The sequence below is a fragment of the Epinephelus lanceolatus genome, chromosome 5 (genome assembly GCF_041903045.1).
Source record: "Epinephelus lanceolatus isolate andai-2023 chromosome 5, ASM4190304v1, whole genome shotgun sequence".
NCBI classification, from domain to species: domain Eukaryota; kingdom Metazoa; phylum Chordata; class Actinopteri; order Perciformes; family Serranidae; genus Epinephelus; species Epinephelus lanceolatus.
The window spans coordinates 46790615-46812192 of record NC_135738.1 but is presented as its reverse complement, the minus strand read 5'-3'; the positions used below and the strand labels follow the sequence as shown (position 1 = coordinate 46812192).

At 42.1% G+C, this 21578-nt stretch overlaps 1 protein-coding gene across 2 annotated transcripts in view; it reads left to right on the top strand.

Annotated features, from left to right (window-relative positions):
* The window catches only part of ska1 (spindle and kinetochore associated complex subunit 1), an 81844-nt gene extending 61285 nt beyond the window's left edge, over nt 1-20559 (top strand). For both annotated transcript variants that reach the window (XM_078168278.1, XM_033635743.2), the window contains 2 exons: nt 17699-17868; nt 19921-20559. In XM_078168278.1, coding sequence (XP_078024404.1) covers nt 17699-17868; nt 19921-20069 — 319 coding nt within the window. In that variant the 3' untranslated portion in view covers nt 20070-20559. The remainder of the gene's footprint in view (nt 1-17698; nt 17869-19920) is intronic.
* Nucleotides 20560-21578: the final 1019 nt, after the last annotated feature.

Here is a 21578-nt window from a genome sequence, read left to right as displayed (position 1 = left end):
CACAAATTGGCTTCACTACAACTCACAGCATTCACAGACAAACACTCCCCACAAATACGACATGCTAACGTTATTAGCACAAGCCTATGGTATTTTACATTGTATAAATTAGCCAAGCAACTTGCGATCTTTTCCTCTTCTCATATAAAACCAGGGACAACGGCAACATTTAACAGAGGTAACGGCACACAGTTTGGCTCCATAACAACTCACAAGGTTCACTAACAAAACAACTGTCCTGTACTAAACATGTTTTTTAAACAGATATAACATGCTAACGTTATTAGCACAAGCCTATGGCATTTTACATTGTATTGATTAACCTAGCGGCCGACGATCTTTCCCTCTTCTCATGTGAAACCTGGATAGATCCCCAAGTATAAATCCCTGAAGGATAAATCACACACAAGACTTAAAATGCTATTTTAGTGGAGGCCTTACTGTCTTCACAATTTATTGCTTCTTATCTGTAGGGTTGCCACCTTGGATTTGTGAAAAAAAGGGACACTCGACCAAATGTTTGAGGCGGAGGGCTCGGCCATTATTACCAGTTCAGACTGACCAATGAACATGAAATTCGGACACAGGAGACCAGATTTGCCATCATTCCATGTCCTTCTATGCGCCTGTATTTTATATTAATTTTTATATCAATGAAAAAAACAAATCTGTGTTACTAAATTCTTCCATTTTTACATGTATCTCACCTTAGCAAGTTGGAAGTTGACATATTCTGCCATATATGAAGAGGGGAGACTCTCTGGAATCTGGCATTATAAGAACCATGATGCTGGGACATTCTGTCACTTCACAGCTGTCCAAAATATGTGATTTGTGCCAGGCGGACATGATTGCCGGTATTTTTTCATTATTGCAAGAAATTCCATTGACTCATTCACAAGTCAAAAATGTGTTTTATCTGAAAGAAACATGCAATATTTACATGGGGGGGGGGGGGGGGGCACGTGTCCCCCTCAATGTATGTAGTGACTACAGCCCTGTCAGCATGCATAATTAGGCCTCAGTTGTCTGGGTGCGCAAAGATGAAGTGCGCTTGTCTTGTCATACAAAGTTTGATGGAGTGTCAACTGGACAATATGGAGATATTTGCATCTTGAAAGCCGGACTACAAATGTGGATAGACAGGGAGAAACACATGCGAGCCTAAGACGTGGTAAGATACGATATTCCTCACTATATGAAGTGACTGATAACAAGATCTGTATAATGGGTTGTAAAGAAATTCGTCAGGATTTTATTTGGTAGACAATTAATCTGGATTTATAGCGTGATGGGATGACAGCACAATGATGTGTGTGGTATCATTGGAAAGCTCTGTTCCTGCGCTTTCATGTGATATGCGTGGCATTTCTGTGCGATGCTGCATTCGCGAGTAATCCATCCAAGAGTAATGTGTGTGCAGAGCTGTATGAAAGCTCTGTTATACATCATTTTAGTGTAACTTTATCATTTTTTTTTCGCTGTGAAAACATTCGGAAAGCTACGATTCCACTGTTTCACGTGATATGCGTGGTTTCTCGCTATGACGCATGGTCGTGGAGAAAAACCATAGAGAAGAACAGGTGTGAATTTGGACGCACTATGTGTCGTTCTGGATGGACTCCTTGGCCTGCTGCTGCTGCATTTTCCCCAAAAAACGGGACAAATTGTGTCCCGGGAGAGATTTTTTTTTTCCCGGGACAGCTGATGAAAAAAGAGAACAATTCTGGGAAAAACGGGACGGGTGGCAACTCTACTTATCTGTGAACTAAAAGTAAATACCAGCTCAGCTCTGCTTCCCCTGAGGGAAATGGTGTCAGTATACAGCGACAGACAGGAGGTCTGCGTCACTGCGACACGTAGTTACAATTCTGGGGAGGTGCGCGTTAGGCCACGGCGTGGGTTACAGTGTAGGCTCCAAATCGACATGGAGCCTACGTCGTAACCTACGTGTTGATTCAACGTAGAACTATAAATGTCAGCAGCACCTTCAACAACAAAGAAGACGTAATGGCGGAGAGACAGAAAGTGTTGGAAAGCAAGGCTTCACCAAAAAAGACTAACAGTGCTACGTGCAGTTTATGCAGCATCGTAATTACATGCAAGGGCAGAAACACCACAAACTAGGCCTGAACGATAGATCTTTTAAGCATCGCACCGTGTAATGACAGAAGTGACATGCCGTTGTGTAAACAATATGTCATCACGTTATAGGGTGAAACGTTTCACCGTATAACACGATAAATAGTATATTGTTATGTTATTATATGAAGCATCTGTCGCGCAAAATAATTATGAAGAGATAAGACGGAGCCCTCTCCTCTCCTCTTATATGCTTTACTCACAAGTGTGTGACTTGACCTGGATATGAAGCGTCCATAGCGCTAAATAATATAACGGTAGATTCTAAAGAGCTAAGATGAAAACAAAAAGAAAAAATAGTGGTGCAGCGGTTGCGGGTTCGACTTTGGCTCACGGCCATTTGCTGCATGTCATCCCCCCCACTCTCTCTCACTCCATCTCACTCCCCCATTTCACTCTCTCCTGTCAATTCTCTCCTGTCAATTAAAGGCAAAAGCCCAAAAAAATAATCTTTAAAAAATAAATAAATAAATAAATTATGCACCTATTGCAACATCCAGTTCAAATAAACACAAGAAGTTTGTGCTCTAGAGAAAGGATCAACACTCAGTGAAAAACCTAAGCCCTATGATAAGCTAATATGGCAAGGCTTAACTATACAAACCAATGAGCAGTGATAACTAGCATGTCTTTGGGGTCATCGGGTGGGAACCTCCTTTCACCAGTGTTTCGTCTAGTTGGTCCCACGACACCTCCAGGAGGCTAGACAGTGATCTCTGGCGTCCCAGAGACACTCCCCTAATGCCAGGTCTCACTGCTCCCCTCTCTGCACCAACCCAATAACCTCCTTTACCTTACTTACGCATGGCTTTCTCAGCCCAAACAGCACTGCCACCTTCAACCAAACCCAACCAAATCCTAGTCTTCCATCCTCGCTGCTCAGCTTCTGCTCCTAAGTCTGCATATCTAAGCTTTTTTCTTTCATAGGCTTCTTCCACTGAGTCTTCCCAAGGAACTGTCAGCTCAATGAAATAAACTATCCGTTGACTCACTGACCACAACACTAAGTCAGGCCTCTGCCTGGTACAAACTATTTCCTGGGGAACAACAAGCTTTCCCCCTAAATCTACTTGCATTTCCCAATCACAAGCACCTTCTAGGCAGCCACACCCTTGCCTCTTCACTAACTTATCTCTTCTGTGTTTCTCCCCCTCACGGACAAACTGAATTGCTAAACTCCTATCCTTAACACCTTCTGAATTCACCTGTCTTCATTTCCTTCGATGCCTGCAGCCAAACATTTCAACACCTGGTTATGTCACCATGTATATCGGCCTTGTGACAAGCTAACTTTACAGCCTGACAAAATATGCTTTAAGGTTGCGGTACGTGAACACAATGGGCATGATGGGTCCTCATTTACCCACAGTTTTAGGTTCTGGGGGGTTGGTAAGACATCGTATGTAGCCCCTACCAGGAATCTAATACGATTCTCCTCCATACTCCACAGGTCCCTCCAACTAAGCTTCCTCTTCTCTACACTTTCCCAATTCAACCACTGTCCCTGTTTAGCCTGGGCCACTACCTTTGCACCCCTTAGCATCTCTTCCTGTCTACGTATCTGTTCTACAACCAGCTTTCTTTTATCTTTGAGACCTGCTTTGTTCCATACCGGTTTGCCTGAGCCAAGCCCCAGGCCTCCCTGGCCAAACTGAACATTACCTACAATCTCTGCATGCCTAAGAGCTGCCTCTGCCTCCTGAACTGCCGATCTTGGGTTCCACTTCCTCCCCTTGGTTGGATTTGGAACCACACTCCAAACTACCACGTCCTTACTCCCAGATAACAACAGCTCTGTCCTGACCTTGGTACATTTAAATTCCTCTGTTAAACTAGATACTGGCAGCTGAAGTATCCCTTTTCCATACAATGCAACACTACTTAGGCACCTAGGAGCACCCAACCACTTCCTAATATAGAAGCTAACCAACCTTTAAATTCTCTCCACTACGGATATTGGAATTTCATAAATTGACAATGGCCACATTAACCTAGGATATAGCCCAAATTGCAAACACCACAACTTCAACTTTCCTGGAAGTTTGGATTTATCTATTCTATCCAATCCTTCCGCCACATCTTTTCTAAATTTCACCACCTGTTCCTCATCATTCAACTTCACATTGTACCACCTACCTAAGCTCTTTACTGACTTTTCCCTAATTGTTGGGATTTCCTCATCATCTATGACAAACTTCCTATCACTTAACTTCCCTCTACGTATCGAGATGCTTCTAGATTTACTAGGCTTGATCTTCATGCTGGCCCACTTGAGGTTCTTATTTACCTTCTCTAATAGCCTCTTTGTACATGGCACTGTTGTGGTCACCAGTGTCATGTCATCCATGTAAGCCCTAACTGGTGGAAAATGCAACCCATTCTGCCGTCTCTCTCCACCTACCACCCACTTAGAAGCCCTGAGGATTACTTCCATTGCCATAGTAAATGCTAATGGAGAAATTGTACACCCTGCCATGATGCCTATTTCTAGCCTCTGCCAACCTGTTGTGAAACCTGCTGTACTTAGACACAGCCTAATATCCTGAAAATATGCTTTCACTAAGTTAACAACTACCTGTGGCACTCTGAAGTAGTCAAACGCACTCCAAATGAGGCTATGCGGTACTGAACCAAACGCATTTGCAAGATCTAAAAATACTACATGCAGGTCCCTTTTCTTAATCTTCGCTGCCTGAATCTGGTGCCAGATCATGCTAGTATGCTCTAAACACCCTTCTGCACCATGGCATCTATTAAGCTATTCCTTTCTAAGTAGCTAGCTAATCTCTGCGCAACTACACTAAAGAAAATCTTCCCCTCTACATTCAAGAGAGAAATCATCCGGAACTGGCTAAGGTCCACAGACTCCTTCTCCTTAGGAATGAGGACACCCCCTCGCCATGCTCTTGGTATAATTTGCTTCTCCCAAACTATTCTTAGCTGTTTCCATAAAAATTTAAGGGTATCAGGCGCACTTTTATAAACCCGGTAGGGGACTCCATTAGGCCCTGGGGCCGAAGAAGCCTTTGCACGCCTGACCACCTCCTGAACTTCCTTCCACCTAGGTGGTCTGACATCCATCTCATGCTCTATCCCTTCTAATGGAGGGATATCGGGTGGGAAACCTACTATCCTATTCTTCTCTAAATCTGAATATGTATTTCTCAAATATTCTTCAACCTCTAGCCTTTCTGCTTTGAGCTGCCCTCCCTTTTCCTGGCTGAACAATCCTTTAACAAACTTAAAAGGGTCCCTGAAAAAACCTGTCCTTACATGTTCCTTCTTCCTCCTCTTTTTCCTGAGATGCTCTGCCCTCTTGCAACACCTTAATTCCCTCCCTTTCTTCTTCTGTAGCCTTTCTCCGCACATTTCTTAACTGTCTCCTTTCCTTGACTAGCTCCTCTATTTCTCTTTGCCGCCTAGATTTACCTGACTGTACCTTCTCACTCCTCTTTCTCTCATGCAACCCAAACCTCTCTACACCATATGAGTAAATTATATCTCCTATCTTTTCTAACCTTTCTACTGCATTTCCTCTAAGCCTACTTAAGATTACTGACAAATCTCTATTAACTATCTCCCATTCTTTACTGTCATTTGCCCTAGGCCATCTAACTCTAGCCTTTTGCTCCATGGTTCTCTCTCTGACTAGCACACTGGCCTCATTGTCACCTGCATCCTCTCTTACTACCCCCTCCTCCTCCTCCTCCTCAGTGGTAGCGTTACTGATATCCTGCAAACTGTGGTTTTCTACCTGCCGCTGGACTTCATCCGACTGACTCGACTGACTTCTTAGGAAGTACTGATCAATGCAGCTACTTTGCCCTTTCTTTGCCACACACTTCTTCTTTCCCTGATGAGTTCTGAGGCCTTTTACTGATGTTACTTTCTGCCAGCCACAAGGACAAACCTGAAGCATCTTGTTCTCAACTGTGCTACTTTTATCCTCTACAGATGCGCTCGCCTTGCCCTGAGTGCTGCTAATTCTAGCCCTGGTGGATAGGTCCGTGCCCCTATCCTTCACTGAGTCACAGATCCAATGCGTAGCCGTGTCCGTTCCAATGTCTGTTACCGTGTAATCCACCTGTGAGTCATCTTACACCCCTGCTCTCGCTGACTCTTGGGGTATTTTTCCTATGTTGGCTGTAGCTAATTTTGGTTGTAGTAAGGCTGCTAGGCCTCACCACTGCTACCATGGGTTGCTAGCCCATGCCAGCACTTTCATCAATCATTATTTCAACATTAAAGAATTCTGATGCATTCTTTTCACTCTAGTATGTTATTATTTTCTTTAGCAAAGGATCATAGGAATCTCATTTCCTCAAAATGGCATACTAAGACAAACATGAGTAATTTGAACTTAAAAAATTGGAGTTGATTGATTCAGAGTTAGCTGCTTTATTCACTCGTGATGAGAATTCAGCCTACCAGTGGTGGTGAAAACACAACATAAGGACATATTTCCTTTTCATATTGATTTTTAATGCAACCACTGTTGTCAAAAACAGGAAAAAAGGATTGGAAACCCTAATAGTTGAGTTCTGAAAAATGACAGATCTGAGTTCATTTGGCTTTTTCAAAAGTTTTGTTACTTAGATTGACTGTTCAGGAATACAGTGTTCCACAAAGCTTCCTGTAACTCATTAGTTTTCTGAAAGTGAGTGACAAAAGTCTCAAAATCGGCCAGGCCAAAGGTGGCCAGGTCAGTGATGTCCTCAGGCCAGCTGCTTAGGTCATACATGGTTGCAGCCACCTTCAAGACACCCTCATCAAGGTTGCCAAACCGCGTGGTGAGGTTGTCACAGAAGCCATTGATTAGTTTATCTTTCACTTTATGGAAGTCATCATCCACTTGTTTCTGGGAAAAGGTCCCACTTCATCCAGGAACTGCTTCAGATGCTGACCTGGGACTGTCTGAAATACAGAAGAAAAAAACTTTCACTGTCATGACTGCTAAACATACACCGTAGCATACAAATTCCTCTCTAGGGAGTTTATTTTGTTTACCTGCATGGCTACAAGAGCCAGGGTCGTCTTCTGCAGTCAATCTGACACCATCTGCAATGTCAGCCCTTCCCTTTGAAAGAGAAGGCTCAGAATTAAACCCATAAACACATTTAATCTAACTTCCCTTGTTTTTAATCCACAGCCTAGTACTGAATTACTCTCACAATGGTTTCACAAGAGTGACGATAAGACACTCACACACTGGGCCTGATACAAACTTCAATTGCCAAAATGTATGAAATGCTCCTTTAACTTTACTGACGGAGAGGAATGAAGTCAGCCTATGGCATTAGTAAATCAGCAGGTGTAAGCATGAACATGAAGCAGCCTTTATCCATTAGCCTGCTCAACATAACACACAGCTCATCGATGCTCACATCACAACACATTCACTCTGCTCGTCCTGCTTCACACAATTTACTGTCACTCTTGTATCTCAACCATATGCATCTTCACACACATTTCACTCACTTTAACTCACACAGAACATCATTAGCGATGAACTTAGCTACCGAAGCTATTTCTAGCAGCACCCTCCACGAGCCGCGACACACACACACACATACTCTCTTAATCACAGTCAAAGTCAATGTCTCTGAGTGTCACAGTTACACACTAAGGTTCTGCTAAAACATACTACTGTTATCTGGGTGTTCATTATACTCAGCTTACCTGTAGGAAATTTAGAAACATCACTGGCTGCTAGTTCAAGCATGATCTTCATCTCTGTAGCTAAAGTTGCTAGCCTAATTATTACTGACTGAATGAACCGAGTACACCTCTTCTGATTAACTGTAATGTTACTGTCATTATCATAAACATCAAAATTTAGAACACAGTCAGATTTTATAACTTTGTAAGGCCATCATGTACATGATTAGCTGAGTTTATAGTGTTAGCTATCGCAATGAACTAGAACTAGCTAAAAATCAACAAGCTAGCCTATTGCCTACTTCAACAAACTAACTTACTACAGGGGCAGAAACAGATGAAACATCGTCTTCAGAGTCCCGAAGCCAAGTGTCGCATCCTACTCCAATTGGAGTGGCACTGGAGGAGCTTGCATCAGTTTTTTTCAACCATCTGAGCATTGCTAGGTTCTGTGCTCTAATGAGGAGTGGCGAGCATAGCTGGCGAGTGGCACCCAGTGTGACTGTCATGCAGTGAGTTGAGATAATATCCCAGGATGCATTTTGCACAGTTTGGCGATAGCCTTTACTAGTTATTAACTTTCTGTTTAAACGGTTAAAAGTAACGTCAAAATTATGTCTAGATGTGATGACTTTGCAAATAACATGTATTTCAGAACACAATTGACATGCTTCGTTCTGAAGAGGTGACACTTCAAATAGCCGATTAGATGCGTTATGGGATGTATCAATAGATAAATTACTGCAGGCAACAGTGGAGAGAGGGAGAGGGTGGACCCAAGAAGGGGTTCTGTGTGCGTGTGCGTGTGCGTGTGCGTGTGCGCGTGCGCGTGCGGAGCCAGATGAGGTGCAGCAAAAGCCACTGTATTTTTGAAGGGAGTATAACTTCAAGATTACTCTAGTTAACGACAGCTACGCTTGTTACTGTGAGTAACTGCAATAAAACTTCTGCCAGCCAAACCAATACTTTATCAATACATGTGATCAGCATGTAGAAAGCCATATTTCAATCTGCTCTGTCCACAGTCTCTCATTCTCCGCTAACTGTCCTGTTGCCCTCATGTGCCCTGCATGAGCCAACAGGCAAGGCAAGGCAATTTTATTTATATAGCACCATTCATACACAATGCAATTCAATGTGCTTTACAAGAGAAATACATTAAAATAAAACATTAAAAGAACAATAAAATTGTGTTTGAGATCATTAAAAACAAAAGCTAAAAGCAAGACGACAAATAGTTAAAAACAGTGCAGAAAATGCATTTAAAAAGCAAACATAAGGCAAAAGCAACAGCAGACAAATATAAAAACAATAGCTACAGATTATCCTAACAATAAGTTACATATCTGGTTCACTGGTAAGCTGCAGTAAATGGTAATGTTTTAAGCCCTGATTTAAATGAGCTGACAGTTACAGCCGACCTCAGATATTCTGGAAGTTTGTTCCACAGGCGGGGAGCATAGAAACTAAAGGCTGCTTCACCTTGTTTGGTTTTGATCCTGGGAACACTGAGAAACCTGTTCCAGATGATCTGAGGGGTCTGGGTACTTCATAACCTACAAGTAAATCAGAGATGTATTTAGGCCCGAGTCCATTTAGTGCTTTATAGACAAGATTTTAAAGTCTATCCTTTGACAAACAGGAAGCCAGTGCAGTGACTTAAGCACTGGTGTAATGTGCTCCACTCTCTTGGTGTTGGCGAGGACTCTGGCAGCAGCGTTCTGGACGAGCTGCAGTTGTCTGATTGATTTTTTTTACTCAGGCCTGTGAAGACACCGTTACAATAGTCCAGCCTGCTGAAAATGAAAGCATGAACAAGTTTTTCTGTATCTTGTTTAGACAGAAATTCTTTTATTCTTGCTATGTTTTTAAGGTGGTAGTAGGCTGATTTAGTAATTGTCTTTATGTGACTATTGAAATTTAGGTCTGAGTCCAGAACTACACCAAGATTTCTGGCTTGATTTGTAGGTTTTAGTGTCATGGCGTCAAGGTGAGCACTGACTATTGATCTTTGTTCTTTGGGGCCAAAAACAACTATCTCAGTTTTGTCTGTGTTTAGTTGTAGAAAATTCTGGCACATCCATGTATTGATTTCGTCAATGCACTTATTTAGTAGATATAAGGGACTGTAGTCATCTGGTGACACTGTTATGTAAAGTTGTGTGTCATCTGCATAAGTATGGTAGGATATGTTATGATATTCCATAATCTGAGCAAGAAGGAGCATATAGATGTTGAACAGAAGAGGCCCAAGAATGGACCCTTGAGGAACTCCACATGTAATCTTTGTTCGCACAGATTCATAATTGCCAAGTGACACAAAGAAATCCCTGTCTTGTAAATAAGATTTAAACCAATTTAGCACAGTGCCAGAAAGTCCCACAAACTTTTCTAGTCTGTCGAGCAGTATCTTATGGTCAACTGTGTCGAATGCAGCACTGAGGTCCAGTAATACCAGAACCGAAATCTTTGATGCATCACTGCTCAGATGAATGTCATTTAAAACTTTTACAAGTACAGTCTCAGTGCTGTGATGTGCTCGAAATCCAGACTGAAAGGCATCAAAGAAATTGTTTTGCTCCAAGAAGGTGTTAAGTTGCTGAAAAACAACCTTTTCAATGATCTTTCCTAAAAATTGTAGGTTTGATATGGGCCTGTAGTTATTTATTACTGAGGCATCCAGATTAGGCTTTTTTAAGAGAGGTTTAATGACTGCAGTCTTCAGGGCCGTTGGAAAAAGGCCTGACTGAAGAGAACAGTTGACTATCTGTAGTATATCTGATGCTATGCAGTTAAAAACATCTTTAAAAAAGCTTGTAGGCAGAGTGTCAAGGCAGCAGGTAGTGGACCTAAGGTTTCTAACTATGTCTGTCAAAGTAGCATAATTTAATGGGTGAAAAAGTGCCAAATTAACTGGAGTAGTCTTATGAGTCACAGGTGAAATAGCCACTGTGTTGGAGTTACAGACTGTCTGTCTTATCTTTAAAATCTTGTCTGTGAAAAAAGAAGCAAAGTCATTGCATGCCTTGGTGGATAGCAGTTCAGGAGGGACTGACGCTGATGGGTTTGTCAGTCTGTCAACAACAGTAAATAAAGTCCGTGCATTGTTGTTATTTTTGTTGATAATCTCAGAGAAAAAGGACTGCCGTGCCCTTTTTAGCTCCAAGCTATAGATGTGCAGACTTTCCTTATAGATGTCATAATGAACCTGGAGTTTGGTTTTTCGCCACCTGCATTCTGCTTTTCTGCATTCTCTTTTTTGAGCTTTTACCTGTGTGGCGTTAATCCATGGTGGTTTTTTCTTACCAGAGACAACTTTGACTTTCATGGGGGCAATATTGTCCATAATATTCATAGCTTTAGAGCTGAAACTATGAACCAGATCATTGACAGAGACTGAGGGCACAGCTGGTGTGGGTATAAAATCCTGGGTGAATAGTGTACAGGTGTTTTCGTTGATATAGCGTTTTCTGATTACCCCTGTTGTACTTTTACTGGTGTCAGCGGAGATAGCCATTTTAAAGAAAACACAATAATGATCAGAAAAGGCAACATCAGTCACCACAACCTCAGAAATGTTGAACCCTTTGGAGATAATTAGATCTAAAATATGTCCCTTATTGTGTGTTGGCTCTGTTACATGCTGGGAAAGTTCAAAGTTGTCCAGGATGTAGAAAGTTCTTTCGCCATTTTTGGGATTATCAACATGAATATTAAAATCACCCACTATAACAACACAGTCAAAATCAATACAGACAACAGACAATAGTTTAGAAAAGTCATCAACAAAGTGTGCACTATATTTTGGAGGCCTGTAAATGGTTACTAATACTGCTTGACAGGAGGATCTCAACTGCAGTGCAACATATTCAAAAGACTCAAACTTCCCATATGACAACTGTTTGCACTGGTAAACGTCCTTAAATAAAGTGGCTACTCCACCTCCTTTCCTAAGTTCTCTAACTGAGCTGATAAAATGGAAGTTTGGGGGGGCTGATTCAATAAGTACTGCTGCATTGTTGTTTTCATTTAACCAAGTTTCAGTTAAAAACATAAAATCAAGGTTTCTCTTGATAATAAAATCATTAATTAATAGTGACTTGCCAGCCAGAGATCTGATATTTAATAAAGCTAAGTTTAATGTACTAACATTGTCTGACACAGTCTGTGGCTGACGCATAACTGGAGTCAGATTAGATAGAGTAGCTGTGCGCTTCGAGTACACATTATTTTTCCTGATGCCAGTCAAAACAGGAATGACAGACCTTGGAGATGACTCTGGCTGATGTTTTTCAATTTCAAGATGTGTTTGACCATGCCACTGGCTATTTAAGATTGCCGGTATGTTTAAGGAAGCGGCATGGGGTTTGACTCATCTCTGACAGGCACCTGAGTGATGATGTCTAGGGCTACTATTTGAGAGTTCATCAGTTTGACTGAGCTTTAGTTTTAGTGTTAGTGTGGCAGCATTAGCTAACTCCTTGATTGGTGAGCGTGGTCAGGGGGGGAGGGTTGACGCTGGCTCCGTGGTGATTGTGGTGGTGGTGGTGGGGAGGGTCGACATCGGCTCCTTAGTGGTTGCGCCGGTGCTGGGGGGGGGGGGTGACGTTGGCTCCTTGGTGGTTGTGGTGAAGGGCAGGAGGGGGGTTGTTGGATCCCTGACTGGGACAGAGACATCCTCTGAATACCTTGGGTGATGTGGAGCAAAGGGTCAGGTGAAGGGGGTGAGATGCAGGCTGTCTGTCTCTGTGCCACGTACTTGTCCTTGGCTCTTATCTGTCCATTCTTGTTTTGGTATGGCCTTCCAAGAGCATGACGTAGGTTGGCCCCGAGTAGTCTGCATCCAGTGATGTTTAGATGAATCCCATCACGCTGAAAGCGATCCTTACAGTTCCAAAAGATGTTAAAATTGTCAATGAACTTTATCCCATGAGTGAAGCATGCCAATGTCAGCCATGTATTCAGGGCAAGGAGTCTGGTAAGAGACTCGATTCCTTTCCCCAGGGTTGGAATGGGGCCAGAAATGAACACATTTTGTGACTGACAGTCACTCAGTTTCTCCAGGAGCAGGGAAAAGTCTTTTTTCAGGATCTCAGAGCCAGTTTCCTTTCCTTTTTCCGTAGAATGTCAAAAGACCCAGCATGGATGATGATCCTTATGTTACTGGGGTGTGTAGAGAGGATCACTGGCAACAGCTCGGTTAGCTCCCTGACAGATGTGTCAGACACTGTTAGATTTTCAGTCTTTGCCATTCTTATATGCTTGGTTATTGAGTCTCCGATCAGGATGGTATCTGGCTGATCAGGTGTGGTGTTAGCGATACTTCTCCTGGCCCTTGGCTTCTCAGGTGTGGAGTTAGCATAGTTTTTTCTGGCCCTGGGTCTAGCAGTGGTTTTGGGGCTATTGCTTGCATTTTGGATAGCCTTGGCCTGCCTGGGTTCAGTGTAGTTGGTATTGTCACATATTTCATGTGGAGCCAGTGCATCATATCTGTTCTGTAGAGAGAGTTCAAGTGGAGGGGTGAGCGTTGGGGCTCTCTTGACTGATTTCCTGCTGGATTTGCCTTTGCGTCTAGTGACATCAGACCAAGTCCTGGCTGGAGTTGATGCTTTTGGTCGAGCACCAGGCCGGTGCCAGTAAGGGTCGTTAGCGAAGGCCAGTTTGGGAGCCTCTGCAGCTGATTCAGTGGTGTTAGGACATATCCATGGGATTGTGTCAGCCAAGTCAGCGATGGTATGCTTCACATTTGTTGTATTTCCATATACACCAGTCTGTCCATCAGCATCTTGTATGTTAGCTGCCACAGAGTCAATGAATTGCTCACTCTCACGAATTTGTTGTAGCGTTTCATTCTTCATTTGAAGCTGCCTTATCGTCTCGGTTAGTCACTCACACTCTGTGCAGCACACAGATTTTGCCATCTTGTCCTTGTCCTAATCACAGGTTTCCAGTCACAGACACAGCAAAAGGCTTGCACTGTGCCTCAGCCCTGCTCACACAGTACTAAAGTGGTGAAAAAGTGGTGAAAATATGGCAGTAGTCCTCTGTATCTTTCACAAATTAAAGTCCCAGTGCTTTATAAGTATCCAGGATCTACTTTCTGTAGCTTTTAGCAGAAAAAAAACAAGTATATCCACAAAAGAATGTAAGCAAAGCGGAGCGCAAGCAGCAGAGCGTCTGCACTGTAAGAAAGCCGGAAGCAAAAGCTTGGCTTTTTGACATATCCGGTAAGAAAACTGAGTCCAAAGAAGGTTTTCAGTTCTGAGACTGACACTGGTTTCCATGCATTTCTTCTGCTATATGGCAGACTGTCAGGGTGTATTTGCATATACTGACTTGCGTACAGGTTGGTCTGATCCGCAATGTATTGGAGCAGCTCATCAGTCAGGAAGAGCTCAAGGAAGTCAGCTGGCAGCTCGGAATCCAGCTCCGCGGCGGCATTCCGGGGTCCGGGAGTTGCAGTGAAGGGGATCTTATTCGGTCGGCAGTCGGCGTGATGCCAGCCAGGATCTGCAACTGGGGGCGGCCTGCCACCTCCTTGCCCACGACCTCTGCTCGATGCACGACCTGCAAATCATATAAATATATACAATTACCATAAACATACATCTTTTTTATTTCTGTGGTGTGATGTGGAGAAAAATACTTTTCTTTTTTTACCTTTCTTCTTTTCTGCACTGCCAACAGGAGTGGGAGTGGGAGGTCTGGGATCTCTGCTCGATGCACAACCTGTAAATTTTGGTAGTACATACAATTACCATAAGACAACATTACATTTTTTTTAGTTGTGTGGCAGCTTTAACTAACTCCTTGACTGGTGAGCATGGTGGAGGGGGGGAGGGTTGACGCTGGTTCTGTGTTGATTGTGGTGATGGTGGTGGGGAGGGTCAACGTTGGCTCCTTGGTGGTTGCGGCGGTGCTGGAGGGGGGGCGTTGGCTCCTTGGTTGTGGTGAAGGGCAGGAGGGGGGTTGCTGGATCCCTGACTGGGACAGGGACATCCTCTGAATGCCTTGGGTGATGTGGAGCAAAGGGTCAGGTGAAGGGGGAGAGATGCAGGCTGTCTGTCTCTGTGCCCCGTACTTGTCCTTGGCTCTTATCTGTCCATTCTTGTTTTGGCATGGCATTCCAAGAGCATTATGTAGGTTGGCCCCGAGTAGTCTGCATGCAGTGATGTTCGGATGAATCCCATCACGCTGAAAGTGATCCTTACAGTTCCAAAAGATGTTAAAATTGTCAATAAACTTTATCCCATGAGTGAAGCACGCCAATGTCAGCCATGTATTCAGGGCAAGGAGTCTGGTAAAAGACTCGATTCCTTTCCCCAGGGTTGGAATGGGGCCAGAAATGAACACATTTTGTGACTGACAGTCACTCAGTTTCTCCAGAAAAGTCTTTTTTCAGGATCTCAGTTTTTCCTCGTAGAATGTCAAAAGACCCAGCATGGATGATAATCCTCATGTTACTTGGGTGTGTAGAGAGGATCACTGGCAACAGCTCGGTTAGCTCCCTGAAAGACGTGTCAGACACTGTTAGATTTTCAGTCTTTGCCATTCTTACATGCTTGGTTGTTGAGTCCCCGATCAGGATGGTATCTGGCTGATCAGATGTGGGCCTGGCCCTGGCCCTGGGTCTAGCAGTGTTTTTGGGGCCATTGTTTGCAGTTTGGATAGCCTTAATACCACGAGTGTGATTGGCCTCCCAGGGTTCAGTGTAGTTGTATTGTCACACATTTCATGTGGAGCCAGTGCATCGTACCTGTTCTGTAGAGAGAGTTCAAGTGGAGGGGTGAGCGTTGGGGCTCTCTTGACTGATTTCCTGCTGGATTTGCCTTTGCATCTGACGACGTCAGACCAAGTCCTGGCTGGAGTTGATGCTTTTGGTCGAGCACCAGGCCGGTGCCAGTAAGGGTCGTTAGGGAAGGCCAGTTTGGGAGCCTCTGCAGCTGATCCAGTGGTGTTAGGACATATCCATGGGATTGTGTCAGCCAAGTCAGTGATGGTATGCTCCACATTTGTTGTATTTCCATATATAACAGTCTGTCCATCAGCACCTTGTATGTTAGCTGCCACAGAGTCAATGAATTGCTCACTCTCAAGAATTTGTTGTAGAGTTTAATTCTTGTTTTGAAGCTGCCTTATCGTTTCGGTTAGTCATTCACACTCTGTGCAGCTCACAGATTTTGCCATCTTGTCCTTGTCCTAATCACAGGTTTCCATTCACAGACACAGCAAAAGGCTTGCACTGTGCCTCAGCCCTGCTCACACAGTACTAAAGTGGTGAAAAAGTGGTGAAAATAAGGAAGTAGTCCTCTGTATTTTTCACAAATTAAAGTCCCAGTGCTTTATAAGTATCCAGAATCTAGTTTCTGTAGCTTTCAGCAGGAAAAAACAAGTATATCCACAAAAGAATGTAAGCAAAGCGGGGCGCAAGCAGCAGGGCGTCTGCACTGTCAGATAACTCCTTCCCCAAATAACCACAAAGAAGGCGAAACCCAGTTCAACTTCTTTAATGGTGAACTAGGGTAGGGTAAAATGACAGTCTTCCCAAAAAGGCTGAAATGCAGCAGATGACAATGGATGCTGACAGCATGAAGGGATGATCTGCCATTCTCTCCAGGAACTGAACTATCGTGAGGTCTTGCAGGACTTTGCGAGATTAACTACCAAAGTCTCTTAAAGAGACAGTGCTCTGTACTGCTACTACTGCAATTATCTTGCTCTCTGACAGAACACAGATGCTCAAGAGTGCTCAGTTTCACATGTGACTGATACTAGATAACTAGATGGTGAATCAGAAAACAAATGAAATATAAAACTTGGGTGTGATAAACTTCAGTTTAATCTCTTATCTGTCTTCACTCCAGTACGAAACTCCTGTATGTTCTGATGTATCAGATCAGCCCAATCTGCTGCAGCGTCCAGTCAATACAATGTGGGGGTGTGAGCCGATAAAAGACTTCTGTGAAAGCTGCTGTCGTGTATCCTTGCTCATCGCTATTCAGAGATCCCTCCTTGATCATCATTCCTCGCTCCTTTGAGCAGAAATAACAGCTTTGACAGTCTTAAAAATGGTGCATCAGAACAACTTGTGGTTCAATCAATGATCGAGGAGCAAGGAATTGACAATCAAGAGACTTGGGATGCAGCCCTGGACTCAATAATGAACTAATTAGATTTTGGTGGTCAAAGGTCGCCATGACCTTGCAGTCATCTTATTCTCATGAACGCGATATCTCAAGAACAACTTAAGAGAAATTTGGCACAAACATCCACTCGGAAACTGATTAGAATTTGGTGGTCAAAGGTCAAGTTTACTGTGACCTCACAAAACACGTTTTTGGCCATAACTCAAGAATTCTTACGCTAATTATGACAAAATTTTACACAAATGTCTAATAGGATAAAATATCAAGTGATGACATTTTATATCCAAAAGGTCAAAGATCAGCTTCACTGTGACATCATAATATTATGCAGTTAAACTTTTCTGGCCATTACTCAACATCATACTCATCATGGAGCAGAAAGGAAAAGATTTGGTCAGATACTGAATCGGTAATACCAATTTTGGGTGTCCACCTTGAAACTGTGCTGATTGTATAGATCTTTCTGTGCTGCCAGGGGGAAGATGTATGTGAAGCATCCATGTTTTTACAAACAAACTGTTTTTACAAACATGGATGCTAAACATTTTATATTGCCAGTGTGAAGTTGGAGGGGAATCATAGGTCCATGTTTTCACAGACATATGTAAACTGTAAGAGAAACTTGACAGTTTTGTGGAGGCATACAACTGCAAGGTGGTAATTGTAGTTGTATTGCTAAGAGATTAAACATTGTTTTTGTGTGTCTTTTTAAGCTTTTTGTCCTCTAAATCAGACTGTTGTGTTCCACTCAGGTACATGAGAGGACGTGTGTCATATCAGCAACTTAATGCTGTGGTGCAGAGCATTAACACAGCTGCAACAGCAAAGTACAAGATCCTCCATCAGTCAGTGAAAACTCTCAACAATCATGCACGCAAGCTGCACCAGCGCTTTAAGGAGCAGGAGACATCAGATACAAAAGGTATGCTGACAGCAAAACTGAAGCTAACAGATGTCCATTTCTCAGAGATGATGATTAGTATGTTTGAATTATGCATTTAGTACAACCATTGACCAATGATGAAACATTGCATGTATGTTGTCTGATCAGTGCTCTAACCTAAGAGTGAATTCTGATGTGACATTTTTATCTGATCCCATCCATCAGTGCGCTCTTATTACCGTATTTCTTTTACCATATTGGAAATGATGTTTAATGTTCCATAGTGTAAAGACAGAGCTCAGTATTTTCAGTGAATTGATCTGTGTTAGTCTGATAAAAAGAAAAGCTCATTATACTGGGAATGGGTAAAAAAATTGATACAGCATTGTATCAATATTTCTTTGTGTGGCAATATCGTATTGTTACAGGGACACCAAGTATTAATTTTTTTTTATTTTAACACAAAATAAACCTCTGGTATCTACTAGAATAATATAATCAATTGCTCTTCAGTCCACTATACATTTTGCTGCAATTAAAATGATTGAAGTGAGATAACCAAACAGAAAATTTAATCTTATTAGATAAAACAGATGCTGACACAATTTTCCTATGGGGACAGTATTTGTAGTTGGAAAAAAGTAATAAATCACAATATATTTTATCGGAATACTCAGCATATCGCAACACTTTTAGAATTGCAATAATACTGTATTATGACTTATGTATCGTTAATATCCTATGGTCGGGCCTCGGATGATTTCCACCCCTACAGGATACTGCAACTTGAGAAAACACAAGCAGGTATAATAATTTTCACTTTGACAACACATACATCACTTTGTAATGAAAGCTGCAAAAAAATAAAACACATTGATCAAACTGATGAATAATAAAGAAAAAACATAAGCAAATATACAGGGATTAAAGTTCTCAGTTGCTATGATGGATATCCGTCATTTGGAGTTCATATAGGCCAGGTCTATTTAATTGGCAGCCCACGGGCCAAATGCGGCCCAGAAACAACCTCCAAGTGGCCCAGCTAGGGATGGCTACTGAGACTCGGTATTAAATGGCCTGGAACGAAATTAATCAAAACTGTAGTATTAATAAGCTCCGACATTATCGGATCTTTTATCGTTACTTTTTTGGTTTCATTTATCGTCATGCTGCAGCCTCTCACCTGCCATCCACATTTCAGAGCTGACCTCTTCCACACAGCACACATACACAGACACACACAAACATGACAGAGTGAAGTCAGACAACAGCAGAGAGGCCACAGTGCAGATGAAGGGAATACAACTTCAAGATTACTGTAGCTGACAACTACGCTTGTTACTGTGAGCAAGTGCAATAAACCTTTGCCAGTAAAAAGCCAATACTTTATCAATACATGTGTTCAGCATGTAGAAAGAGATATTTCAATCTGCTCTGTCCACAGTCTCATTTACTGCTGTTGTGGTTTACAGTCACGGTTTACACAAGCACATCACACTAGCACGGCTTAAAGTAAAATGTTAAAAACAAACTAAAATGAAAGCTGTCTGTATTTAGTCTGTTTTAACTTTAGTCTAACTGAGCCCTCATGTTCTTAGTATTCCCCGAGTATTTTATTCTCACATGACACTGCTTGCAAGTCACGTGTCATATCCAAGTCCTTGTTGCCTTCCATGTTAAAAAAAAAACAAAATAGGTCCAGACATTTGATTTAAAAGCTGACGGTGCGTTTCTGATTTCTTTCCCCGGTGTCTCCATGTTTGTTTTGATGAACTTCCTGCCAAATGCCACTGACTGAGACCTCTGCTGACCTCACTAGGGAAAAACATCAGCACCATCTAGTGGACCGAAAAAGCATTTGTTTTTGTTTTTATTCTAGTACCAAAAGTTGTATTAAAATGTATATTTGCAAAAATTAGTTATGTATATAACAAAAAATAATACTTAGCGTCTGTATATTGATACAATATCGCCACACAATATATTGCAATACTATGCTGTATCGATTTTTTAGCACACCCTTAATAGCCACAAGTGCATCAAAGTGACACTGAAACACTTGTCTCACTGTTGTGTTGAAATGTCTTTAAGGTCAGTATTTTGTGGTGGAGGATGACATTCGTGAATTCACTCAGATGAAGGTGGACAAACGCTTTCAAGGGATTTTGAACATGCTGCGACACTGCCAGCGCCTTCGGGAGCTTCGAGGGGGGGGCATCACCCGCTACATGTTAATATGAATCAACAAGTCCTAATCAGATGGAATATGCTTTTACTGTGGTTGTTTTTTCTTCCTTATGGTGAAATAGTAAGTCAAAAGAATTTGTAAATGTGCGTACCTCGTGGTTTATTGTGGTCACAGTTACAGACTGCACATTTGTGCACCCTGTCAGACACTACATATGAGGTTTTTGATCTGCCAGACGGTTGGCCTCATTGACTTATTATATACTCAGAACATTTTTTAAAAGCAAACAGTGACATTGTGTCTGTCACAGAATCTAATCGCAAAGAGTGCATCTGTGTGGGTTCATTTCACATTTAAATAATTACCCATGGATATTCTTTCTCTTATAGCCTGTATGAGCACATTAGCAATGTGGAATATGTATACATGTATGTATGTTGTGGTACAAATAGATTTTTTGTTTTGTATTACATTGTTACAAGTGTCAACAACATTTTGTATTTTTGAGTTAAACAAAATAAAAATCAAAAGAATAAAAATTACCTTGTGATTAACACCTTGAAATTCTTATCGTCACTCAACTTCAACTTTATTTTTTGTCCCTCGAAGACAATTGGTTGTACAGCAAGTAAAAACACATAAAAGGCACAAGTGAACACTTAAGAATGTGTAGAAACAAAAGTCAAATGGTCAGGAGCTGGGCCAGAAAGCTCGCAACCTCGTTCCCATCTTCTCGAACGGACTTTCTTTGTTTTCCATTAGATATCAAAAACTCAAATACTCAGAGGTAAAAAAAAAAATCACTGGAGACACGTAGAATCAGATGCAACTGAGTTTAATGTGCTCGCAGGCAACAAACACATCACAACTCAATGAGTCAAGCTCCGGAGCAAGACTGAAATTTCTTTGTTTGTGCACTCGTTTTTATTGTTAAGATTTTCTGCTGAGTCGTCTCTTTCTTAATCCTTCCCACTTGGCTCTGATGTCACATTTCTGCTGAGTTTCCACTTTTTTTCTTTCATCCTACCACCATAACGGTGTCATATTTTCTGCTGAGCCTTCACTTTTTCTCCTTTCATCCTAAACCCCACCTCTTTACTTGTACTCGTAATGTTTTCCTGGACAATCTAAGACCGCCTCCTCTTACCAGGGTCTTCTCAGGACAAGCTGTAATTCCCCTAACTTTCCACCAGTGTTTCTGAGCCCATCCTCATGCTATTTTTAGAAATGATGCCTAGGTACTTCTCCACCACAATACTTAAATGCTCAGTGAGTGTGTGTGTGTCATAGGAATACATTAAATAATAAACTAGTGGGTGTCTTGTCAGTGCACAGAGTACATTGCTTCAACACGTATCTTTAAAAGTCAACTTAAAGGTACAGCATACACACTTGAGTAAACATTACACTACAAATGTACATATATAACAGTCGGGGGAGGGGTGGGGAGCCAGATGCAGTGAGCTGAAACAACATTGCACAGTGGAATCCAGTCATTACAATGTAAAAAAACATTATTACTGATAATAAATAAATTACCAAGCAAACTGAATGATTAGCA